Source organism: Lolium perenne, chromosome 3 (genome assembly GCF_019359855.2).
Source record: "Lolium perenne isolate Kyuss_39 chromosome 3, Kyuss_2.0, whole genome shotgun sequence".
Lineage (NCBI taxonomy): Eukaryota > Viridiplantae > Streptophyta > Magnoliopsida > Poales > Poaceae > Lolium > Lolium perenne.
The window spans coordinates 40,762,212-40,774,088 of NC_067246.2; the positions used below are offsets into that span (position 1 = coordinate 40,762,212).

Below are 11,877 nucleotides of genomic sequence, written 5' to 3' on the forward strand. Positions count from 1 at the left end.
TTGGTTTCTTACTGAGGGAAAACTCGCTGATGTACGCATCACACCTTCCTCTTGGGGTTCCCAACGGACGTGTGGTTTACCGTCACAAGCAGCTACTTTGCTGGCACCGTCGCCGGGGAGGAATCAACACTCCATCACCGTCACGCGCCATCACGCACCTCGTAGTTACGCCACAGGTATATTTTTGAAAATTAATCTACAAATTTATGTTTGCTCTTTTTTTTGCTTTTTTACTTATTTGTCATGGTCATACTCCTACCCTAGCCGATGTCCGGAGAGGAGGGATGGGTCGCCTACCGGAGAGGAGTGATGTGCCATCAGCTGGAGAGGAGAGGGAGGGGAGCCAACGAGGAGGTTAGAGAGGAGGTAGCAGATGAAGGAGGATGGAGGGGATGAGGGATGAGGGAGGAGAGGCTCCCGATGAGGAAGGAGCAGTGATGGCCAGAGAGGAGGGAGGAGCCGGAGAGGAGAAGCGGCCAGAGAGGATGGAGAAGTCAGGGAGGAGAGGTGTGGCCAAGTGGAGCAGAGGAGAGAAGAAGAGAAGGATGTGGAGAAAGAAGATATAATAAAGGATGTGGGATGTGTGGATGAGTATGGATGAAGGGACATATGGTGGAGGTAGGTGGCCGTTTCAAAACTACTAGTGGTGCACTGAATCGAAAACCGCAGAAATTTCCATTTTTTCATTTTCAATTTAAGGATTCTAAAAATTGGTAAACAATTGTATGCGGTTGAGTTGGGATGTACTTTTTCTGTAGATACCTTTTTATATAAAAAATATTTTCATCCGACGTCGTATGCAAATTCATGTTTGTTATTTAAAAAAAAATGAAACCGTGTCTAGGAGGAACTAGACACTTTTTGATATAGTAGAAGCGGGACTTGGCATGATAATTCCGAAATTCGTCCCTGATAGGAATCGAACTCCGGTCGTTGGGGTGCATCACTGCGATCCCAACCACTGGGCTAAGCCCACGTCGTCTCATGTTTGTTATTTTACCTAACAACTAGATGACATAACATAACTACATCTCAAAAGATTTCAAAATTAAAAATTTCTAAGATTTTCTTTTATTTTTAAAAACTGAAAAGACGCGGAGTTGCAACCAATGGCACGCTGGTTTGTGGTGTGTCACTATTATATAGTAGTAGCGCACCACAAACTAAGTGTCCCCCCTGGTACCGAACTCACGAATCGTTTCTTCCCTAGTATTGATGGTGCGCTTTCCTAGTAATGATGGTGCCAAACTGAGGATACACTCACTATTATTGTTGCTACCACGGGATCACAACAGTTAACTTTAACTTCACAGGACATATCATGATCTTCGACAATATCCTAGTATTTGTATTAACATGATTGTAAATTTGCAACACGATGGCCAATAGCTAAGCTGCATAATACCATGTTACACTCTAAAAACGAAACTAAGATGGCAACACCAGATTATTCTCTGGCAGAACTGGGTTGAATTCATGAACTTGATCATCATTTCAAGGGATCCCATCACACTTCTTTGCTTGGCGGCAATCTTGATTATCTGTAGTAAGCATAAGTAGCTAGCTAATCTTTATAATGCTCCGTATTAGTACTCCCTCCAGTCTCGTTTAATTGAGTCGGAGTTAATACAACATTATACTAAATAAATTTGAGTCAATTAAAAAGGACCGGAGAACAATTCTCACTCTACCAATTTTCTGGTTTGACAGAATTCCACGGATATTAGCAAATGCAGAAAAACAGGTTTCCTGGTTATCATCATCCATGATTGTCATCGTCGATCACAATCAGACCAATGCAGAAAATGATTTTACCAAACTAAGAATCGTGCTATCGATAGAAATCAACGGACAGGAGCAAATGACATCACAGAGCAAGATTAAAACAGTCGATCACTCACAGAGAGCCAGAGATAGATGCACGTACGTTACATAAACCGGAAACCACGGCACGGCCGTCCAGGAATTAGCTAGCTACTGTAGATAGCAGCAGAGATTAATCTAACCGAACAGATCTGAAATTATACGGTTGCAAAACAGAATTCATAGGTAAATTAAACAGCTTTGATGAACAGTGCAAGGGATCCCACCCCCTTCATCGATCGCTTGAGGTCCTCGACCTGGTGAAGCACGTCGGTGAATCATCGCTCAGGCTGATGGATAAGTTCCACCCTGCGGTAAAGGGAAGAAAAATGAATGGATTGTTTGATGCAAATCAAGGGAGATACACCTCAGATCAGTAGACGCTATACAAATAAGTAGTGCAGGTACCTGTAAGATGGATGCGCGCTGGTCGGTGATCTCGGAGAGGCTGGCGACCTGCTTGGGGTCCATGAAGCTGGAGAGGACGACGACGGCGAGGTCGATGTGCTTGACGGCGAGGTCGGCGAGGGTGCAGGCGCGGTCGAGGTAGTCGCGCGCCTTGTCCAGGTCCACGGGGGTGTCGGCGACCGGGGACGGGTTCTCGAGCCCGTTCTTGCCGTGGACCATGTGGACAGGCCGCTGGCCGACGAGGTGCTCGATGCAGCGCGGGATGTGGTGCTCCTCGGTGACCTTGACGGCGTTGAAGGCCGCCTCGACGCAGGAGAAGGCCTCGGTCTGGGTGGTCGGGCGCGCCGGGAGCCGCTGCGCGACGAGCGCGTCGTGGAGCTGCTCGTCGGGCATGGCGGCGAAGGCGCGGTTGATGGCGAGGCGGGCGCCGCCCTTGGCCGCCAGCTCCATGCAGCTGGCGAGCATGCGGGAGCCGATCCCGAGGCCGCTGTAGCAGACGTTGAAGAGGTGGGCGGCGAGCTCCATGTTCTTGGACGCGTGGTCGTCGTCGCCGGGGCTGAGCTGCTCCATCTGTCGCCGGAGCTGCAGGAGACGGTCGCGCTGGGGGCGGAGGGTCTTCTTGGCTTGCATGGCCTGCATCATGACGGTCCAACTCACCTGTCCAGCCATGGCCGCCGTTCCTCTCCCCCTCTCTCTCTCTCTCAGATGAGTTTGGGGAGAAGGAAAAGACAAGAGGTTCGTGCGAGGGGACGGTCGTGCAGGTGATATGTGTTGAGATACATATCAATATCCGGATGTGTATCCTCTGTAGTTATTGTATAGCGATACATATCTTTGTATTTACTATTAGGCCCGCCTCCTTCCTTGTATAGTCGAGAACATGGCCTATATATGTACCACCATATGCATCCGATCAATACATCGAGCATTGCATCTCTCTCTACATGGTATCAGACACCTCCTAGATCCTACCTCAGCCGCGCGCCTCCTCTCTCCCCCCATGCGCCGCCCCCCACCCCTAAACCCTAGCCGCGTGCCGCCTCTCTTCCCCTGTGCGCCGCCCCCCCCACCCCTAAACCCTAGCAGCGCCACCTCTCCTCCCTCTCCAGCCGCGCGCCGCCTCCTCTTCCCCACCATGTCCACCCCTAGCTCCAACCCCTTCGCCGACTCCTCCATCCCCGACACCGGCCAGCTCCGCGCCGTCGCCATCACCGACCATGTCCCCGTCAAGCTATCCACCACCGCCGCCAACTACCTCGCCTGGAAGACGCACTTCTACCTCCTCTTCCGCGAGTACAACTGATACGTCTCAAACGTATCTATAATTTCTTATGTTCCATGCTACTTTTATGACAATACTCACATGTTTTATACACACTTTACATCATTTATATGCATTTTCCGGCACTAACCTATTGACGAGATGCCGAAGAGCCAGTTGTTGTTTCCTGCTGTTTTTGGTTTCAAAAATCCTACAAAGGAAATATTCTCGGAATTGGACGAAATCAACGTCCAGGATCTTATTTTTCCACGGAGCTTCCAGAAGACCGAAGAGCATACGAAGTGGGGCCACGAGGCGCCGCCACCATAGGGCCGCGCGGCCAGGGAGGGGCCTACGCCGCCCTATGGTGTGGGCCCCTCGTCAGCCCCACGATGCTGCCCTTCCGCCTATTTATTCCCTCCGTCGCGAAAACCCTATTACCGAGAGCCACGATACGGAAAACCTTCCAGAGACGCAGCCGCCGCCAATCCCATCTCGGGGGATTCAGGAGATCGCCTCCGGCACCCTGCCGGAGAGGGGAATCATCTCCCGGAGGACTCTTCATCACCATGATCACCTCCGGATTGATGTGTGAGTAGTTCATCCTTGGACTATGGGTCCATAGCAGTAGCTAGATGGTTGTCTTCTCCTCATTGTGCTATCATGTTAGATCTTGTGAGCTGCCTATCATGATCAAGATCATCTATTTGTAATACTACATGTTGTGTTTGTTGGGATCCGATGAATATGGAATACTATGTCAAGTTGATTATCAATCTATCATATATGTGTTGTTTATGTTCTTGCATGCTCTCCGTTGCTAGTAGAGGCTCTGGCCAAGTTGATACTTGTGACTCCAAGAGGGAGTATTTATGCTCGATAGTGGGTTCATGTCTCCATTGAATCTGGGACAGTGACAGAAAGTTCTAAGGTTGTGGATGTGTTGTTGCCATTAGGGATAAAACATCAATGCTTTGTCTAAGGATATTTGTGTTGATTACATTACGCACTATATTTTATCATATTTAATGCAATTGTCTGTTGTTTGCAACTTAATACTGGAAGGGGTGCGGATGCTAACCCGAATGTGGACTTTTTAGGCATAGATGCATGCTGGATAGCGGTCTATGTACTTTGTCGTAATGCCCTGATTAAATCTCATAGTAGTCATCATGATATGTATGTGCATTGTTATGCCCTCTTTATTTATCAATTGCCCAACCGTAATATGTTCGCCCAACGTGCTATTTCTTATTGGAGAGACACCACTAGTGAACTGTGGACCCCGGTCCATTCTTTTACATCTGAATGCAATCTACTGCAAACATTGTTCTTTACTGTTCTTCGCAAACAAACATCATCTTCCACACTATACATTTAATCCTTTGTTTACAGCAAGCCGGTGAGATTGACAACCTCACTGTTATGTTGGGGCAAAGTATTTTGATTGTGTTGTGCAGGTTCCACGTTGGCGCCGTAATCCCTGGTGTTGCGCCGCACTACACTCCGTCACCAACGACCTTCACGTGTTCCTTGACTCCTACTGGTTCGATAAACCTTGGTTTCTTACTGAGGGAAACTTGCTGCTGTACGCATCACACCTTCCACTTGGGGTTCCCAACGGGCGTGTGCTTTACGCGTCATCAAGCTAAATTTCTGGCGCCGTTGCCGGGGAGATCAAGACACGCTGCAAGGGGAGTCTCCCACATCCAATCTCTTTACTTTGTTTTTGTCTTGCTTTACTTTATTTTATTTACTGCTTTGTTTGTTCTCTATATCAAAAATACAAAAAAAATAGTTGCTTGCTTTACTTTATTTACTATCTTGTTTGCGTTCTCTATATTAAAAACACAAAAAATTAGTTACTTGCATTTACTTTATTTATTTTGCTTTATTTACTACTGCTAAAATGGGTACTCCTGAGAATACTAAGTTGTGTGACTTCACTATCACAAATAATAATGATTTCCTATGCACACCTATTGTTCCACCTGCTGCTACAGCAGAATTTTTTGAAATTAAACCTGCTTTACTAAATCTTGTTATGAGAGAGAAATTTTCTGGTGTTAGTTCTGATGATGCTGCTGCCCATCTTAATAATTTTGTTGAACTTTGTGAAATGCAAAAGTATAAGGATATAGATAGTGACATTATAAAATTGAAATTGTTTCCTTTCTCCTTAAGAGGAAGAGCTAAAGATTGGTTGCTATCTTTGCCTAAAAATAGTATTGATTCATGGACTAAATGTAAGAATGCTTTCATTGGTAGATATTATCCTCCCGCTAAAATTATATCTTTGAGAAGTAGCATAATAAATTTTAAGCAATTGGATAATGAGCATGTTGCCCAAGCATGGGAAAGAATGAAATCTTTGGTCAAGAATTGCCCTACCCATGGACTGACTACTTGGATGATCATCCAAACCTTTTATGCAGGACTGAATTTTTCTTCAAGGAACCTATTGGATTCAGCTGCTGGAGGTACTTTTATGTCCATTACCTTAGGCATCGCAACAATGCTTCTTGATGATATGATGATAAATTACTCTGAATGGCACACTGAAAGGACTCCACAAGGTAAGAAGGTAAATTCTGTTGAAGAAACCTCCTCCTTGAGTGATAAGATTGATGCTATTATGTCTATGCTTGTGAATGGTAGATCTAATATTGATCCTAATAATGTTCCTTTAGCTTCATTGGTTGCTCAAGAAGAGCATGTTGATGTGAACTTCATTAAAAATAATAATTTCAACAACAATGCTTATAGGAATAATTCTGGTAACAACTATATGCCATATCCTTCTAATAATGGTAATGGTTATGTAAATTCTTATGGTAATTCTTACAACAATAATAGGAGTGTACCCCCTGGTATTGAAGCCATGCTTAAAGAATTTATTAGTACTCAAACTGCTTTTAACAAATCTGTTGAAGAAAAGCTTGGTAAAATTGATATTCTTGCTTCTAAGGTTGATAGTCTTGCTGCAGATGTTGATCTTTTAAAATTGAAAGCTATGCCTAATGAAACTAAAGATATTAAGTAATTTGCTACAGAAAACGCTATCCAAGTTCGAATTAATGAGAATATTAGATTGATGGCTGAATTGCATGCTAGGTGGGAAAAAGAAGAAAAATTTGCTAAAGAGAATAATGTAACTAAAGTTTGGACTATTACCACCACTAGTAATGTTGATGCTTCACATGTTGCTAAACCTCCTATTATCAATGGTAAAATAATTGGTGTTAGCAATGTTTCCACTCCTAATGCAAAGCGTGCAAAACTGCCTGAAACTGCTAAAACTGCTGAAACTGCTTGTGATAAAACTGCTGAAATTTTTCAAAATATTGGGGACAATGATCCCATTGCTGTAGATCATAATGGTTTAGATTTTGATGATTGTCACATCTCTGAAGTTATAAAGTTCTTACAAAAACTTGCTAGAAGTCCCAATGCTAGTGCTATAAATTTGGCCTTCACAAAACATATTACAAATGCTCTCATAAAAGCTAGAGAAGATAAATTAAAACTTGAAACTTTTATTCCTAGGAAGTTAGAAGATGGTTGGGAGCCCATCATTAAGATGAAGGTCAATGATTTTGATTGTAATGCTTTATGTGATCTTGGTGCAAGTATTTCTGTTATGTCTAAGAAAATCTATGATATGCTTGACTTGTCACCATTGAAAAATTGTTATTTGGATGTTAATCTTGCTGATAATGCTACAAAGAAACCTTTGGGGAGGATTGATAATATTCGCATTACGGTTAACAATAACCTTGTCCCCGTTGATTTTGTTGTCTGAGATATTGAATGCAATGCATCTTGTCCCATTATTTTGGGAAGACCTTTTCTTCGAACTGTTGGTGCTATTATTGATATGAAGGAAGGTAATATTAAATATCAACTTCCTCTCAAGAAAGTTATGGAATACTTCCCTAGAAAGAGAATGAAGTTACCTTATGATTCTATTATTAGAACAAATTATGATGTTGATGCTTCATCTCTCGATGTTACTTGATTCACACTTTCTGCGCCTAGCTGAAAGGCGTTAAAGAAAAACGCTTATGGGAGACAACCCATTATTTTACTTCTGCACTTTTATTTTATATTTGAGTCTTGGAAGTTGTTACTACTGTAGCAACCTCTCCTTATCTTTATTTTATTGCATTGTTGTGTGATACGTCTCCAACGTATCTATAATTTCTGATGTTCCATGCTTGTTTTATGACAATACCTACATGTTTTGTTCACACTTTATGATGTTTTATGCGTTTTCCGGAACTAACCTATTGACGAGATGCCAAAGTGTCAGTTCCTGTTTTCTGCTGTTTTTGGTTTCAGAAATCCTAGTAAGGAAATATTCTCGGAATTGGACGAAATCAACGCCCAGTATCTTATATTTCAAGGAAGCTTCCAGAACACCAGAGAGGGGCCAGAGGAGAGGCCCAGGGCCACCACACATGGTGGCGGCGCGGCCCAGGGGGGGCGCGCCCCCCTGTTGTGTGGCTGCCCCGTATCCCCTCCGACTCCGACTCTCCGCCTATAAAAGCCTCCCTGACCTAAATCTTCGATACGAATAAGCCACGGTACGAGAAACCTTCCAGAGCCACCGCCATCGCGAAGCCAAGATCTGGGGGACAGAAGTCTCTGTTCCGGCACCCTGCAGGGACGGGGAAGTGCCCCCGGAAGGCATCTCCATCGACACCACCGCCATCTTCATCGCCGCTGCTGACTCCCATGAGGAGGGAGTAGTTCTCCCTCGAGGCTAAGGGCTGTACCGGTAGCTATGTGGTTCATCTCTCTCTCCCATGTACTTCAATACAATGATCTCATGAGCTGCCTTACATGATTGAGATCCATATGATGAGCTTTGTAATCTAGATGTCGTTATGCTATTCAAGTGGATTTTACTTATGTGATCTCCGGAGACTCCTTGTCCCACGTGTGTAAAGGTGACAGTGTGTGCACCGTGTGGGTCTCTTAGGCTATATTTCACAGAATACTTATTCACTGAATTATGATTTGAGTTGGATGTCTCTATGAAATTATGGTGTGTTAGTACCTCCTATGAATGCTCACAGTGACAGCGTGGGGTGTTTATTAGTACTTGGGAATACATCTTTAAGGCTTGCCTACATGATGAATTAGAGTTCGTTATCTTGCCAGAGAGTAATTCAGAATAGCATAGTGAAGTGCTTATATTTATATTCAATTATGATTGCAATGTTGAGAGTGTCCACTAGTGAAAGTATGATCCCTAGGCCTTGTTTCCGAACATCGAATCTCCGTTTATTTACTGTTCTACTGCATGTTTACTTGCTGCCATCTTTATTTCAGATTGCTATTACCACTCATATTCATCCATACCACTTGTATTCACTATCTCTTCGCCGAACTAGTGCACCTATACATCTGACAAGTGTATTAGGTGTGTTGGGGACACAAGAGACTTCTTGTATCGTGACTGCAGGGTTGCTTGAGAGTGATATCTTTGACCTCTTCCTCCCTGAGTTCGATAAACCTTGGGTGATTCACTTAAAGGAAAAATTGCTGCTGTTCTACAAACCTCTGCTCTTGGAGTCCCGACACTGTCTATAGGAAAAGAAGTGTGAGTAGACATCATTGTGCCAAGTAAAGTCTTTGATAGTAGGGTTGATACTAGATTTGGATTACTGCGCAGAAACAGATTTCTTGCTGTCACGAAATTGAGCAGCCCTGTCTGTAGGTAATTCATAAAAATCTTCCAATTTACGTGCGTGATCCTCAGATATGTACGCAACTTTCATTCAATTTGAGCTTTTTCATCTGAGCAAGTTAAGTGCCCCATAAAAATTCGTCTTTACGTACTGTTCTGTTTTGACAGATTCTGCCTTTTATTTCGCATTGCCTGTTTTGCTATGTTTGATGGATTTCTTTGTTCCACTAACTTTCAGTAGCTTTGTGCAATGTCCAGAAGTGTTAACAATGATTATTTCACATCTGAATATGTGAATTTTTGATTATGCACTAACCCTCTAATGAGTTTGTTTTAAGTTTGGTGTGGAGGAAGTTTTCAAGGGTCAAGAGAGGAGGATGATACAATATGATCAAGAAGAGTGAAAAGCTAGTCTAAGCTTGGGGATGCCCCCATGGTTCATCCCTGCATATTTCAAGAAGACTCAAGCATCTAAGCTTGGGGATTTCCAAGGCATCCCTTCTTCATCGACAAATTATCAGGTCAGCTCTAGTGAAACTATATTTTTATTCCGTCACATCTTATGTGCTTTAGTTGGAGCGTCTGTATGTTTTTATTTTTGTTTGTGTTTGAATAAAATCGGATCCTAGCATTCTTTGTTTGGGAGAGAGACACGCTCCGCTGTTGCATATGAACACATGTGTTCTTAGCTTTACTTTTAATGTTCATGGCGAAGGTTGAAACTGCTTCGTTCATCATTATATGGTTGGAAACAGAAAATGCTTCATGTGGTAATTGGTATAATGTCTTGAATAATTTGATACTTGGCAATTGTTGTGCTCAAATAGATCATGTTTAAGCTCTTGCATCATGTACTTTGCACCTATTAATGAAAAACTACCATAGAGCTTGTTAAAATTTGGTTTGCATGATTGGTCTCTCTAGAGTCTAGATATTTTCTGGTAAGGTGTTTGAACAACAAGGAAGACAGTGTAGAGTCTTATAATGCTTGCAATATGTTTCTATGTAAGTTTTGCTGTACCGGTTCATACTTGTGTTTGCTTCAAACAACCTTGCTAGCCCAAAGCCTTGTATTGAGAGGGAATTCTTCTCGTGCATCCAAATCCTTGAGCCAAAAACTATGCCATTTGTGTCCACCATACCTACCTACTACATGGTATTTCTCTGCCATTCCAAAGTAAATTACTTGAGTGCTACCTTTAAAAATTCCATTCTTTGTCTTTGCAATATATAGCTCATGGGAAAATAGCTTAAAAACTATTGTGGTATTGAATATGTAGCTTATGTATCTTATTTCTTATAAGTTGCTTGTTGAGCGGTAACCATGTTTCTGGGGACGCCATCAACTATTACACCTTGTTGAATATCATGTGAGTTGCTATGCATGTTCGTCTTGTCTGAAGTAAGGGTGATTTATCATGATCAAATGGTTTGAGTATGCATATTGTTAGAGAAGAACATTGGGTCGCTAACTAAAGCCATGAATCATGGTGGAAGTTTCAGTTTGGACATTAATCCTAAATCTCTTATGAGAATATTATCTGTTGTTGAATGCTTATGCATTAAAGAGGAGTCCATTATCTTTTTTCTATGTTGTCCCAGTATGGATGTCTAAGTTGAGAATAATCAAAAGCGAGAAATCCAATGCGAACTTTCTCCTTAGACCTTTGTACAGGCGGCATAGAGGTACCCCTTTGTGACACTTGGTTGAAACATATGTTATGCAATGATAATCCATGTAAATCCAAGCTAATTAGGACAAGGTGCGAGCACTATTGGTATTCTATGCATGAGGCTTGCAACTTAAAGGATATCTTATGCATAACGCATATGAATTATTACTACCGTTGAGAAAATTGTTTCTATGTTTTCAAAATAAAAGCTCTAGCACAAAAATAGTAATCCATGCTTCCCTCTGCGAAGGGCCATTCTTCTACTTTATGTTGAGTCAGTTCACCTACTTCTTTCTATCTTAGAAGCAAACACTTGTGTCAACTGTGTGCATCGATTCCTACATACTTGATTATTTGCATTCATCATATTACTTTGTGTTGACAATTATCCATGAGATAAACGTGTTGAAGTTGAAAGCAACCACTGAAACTTATATCTTCCTTTGTGTTGCTTCAAAGCTTTCTACTAAGAATCTATTGCTTTATGAGTTAACTCTTATGCAAGTCTTATTGATGCTTGTCTTGAAAGTACTATTCATGAAAAGTCTTTGTTACATGATTCAGTTGTTTACTCATTATCTTTACCATTGCTTCGAATCACTGCATTCATCTCATATGCTTTACAATAGTATTGATCAAGATTATGATAGCATGTCACTTCAAAATTTATCCTTGTTATCGTTTACCTACTCGAGGGCGAGTAGGAACTAAGCTTGGGGATGCTTGATATGTCTCAAACGTATCTATAATTTCTTATGTTCCATGCTACTTTTATGACAATACTCACATGTTTTATACACACTTTACATCATTTATATGCATTTTCCGGCACTAACCTATTGACGAGATGCCGAAGAGCCAGTTGCTGTTTTCTGCTGTTTTTGGTTTCAGAAATCCTACAAAGGAAATATTCTCGGAATTGGACGAAATCAACGCCCAGGGTCTTATTTTTCCACGGAGCTTCCAGAAGACCGAAG

At 42.4% G+C, this 11,877-nt stretch overlaps 1 protein-coding gene across 1 annotated transcript; it reads right to left on the reverse strand.

The window, feature by feature from the left end:
* Positions 1 to 1,745: 1,745 nt before the first annotated feature.
* LOC127340687 (uncharacterized) lies at positions 1,746 to 3,029 on the reverse strand. Its single transcript, XM_051366440.2, has 2 exons — positions 2,272 to 3,029; positions 1,746 to 2,172 (listed from the first exon to the last, which is right to left on the reverse strand). Exons 1-2 carry the CDS (start codon positions 2,938 to 2,940, stop codon positions 2,149 to 2,151), a joined length of 693 nt encoding a protein of 230 aa, XP_051222400.1. The 5' UTR covers positions 2,941 to 3,029; the 3' UTR covers positions 1,746 to 2,148.
* Between the last annotated feature and the right edge of the window lie 8,848 nt (positions 3,030 to 11,877).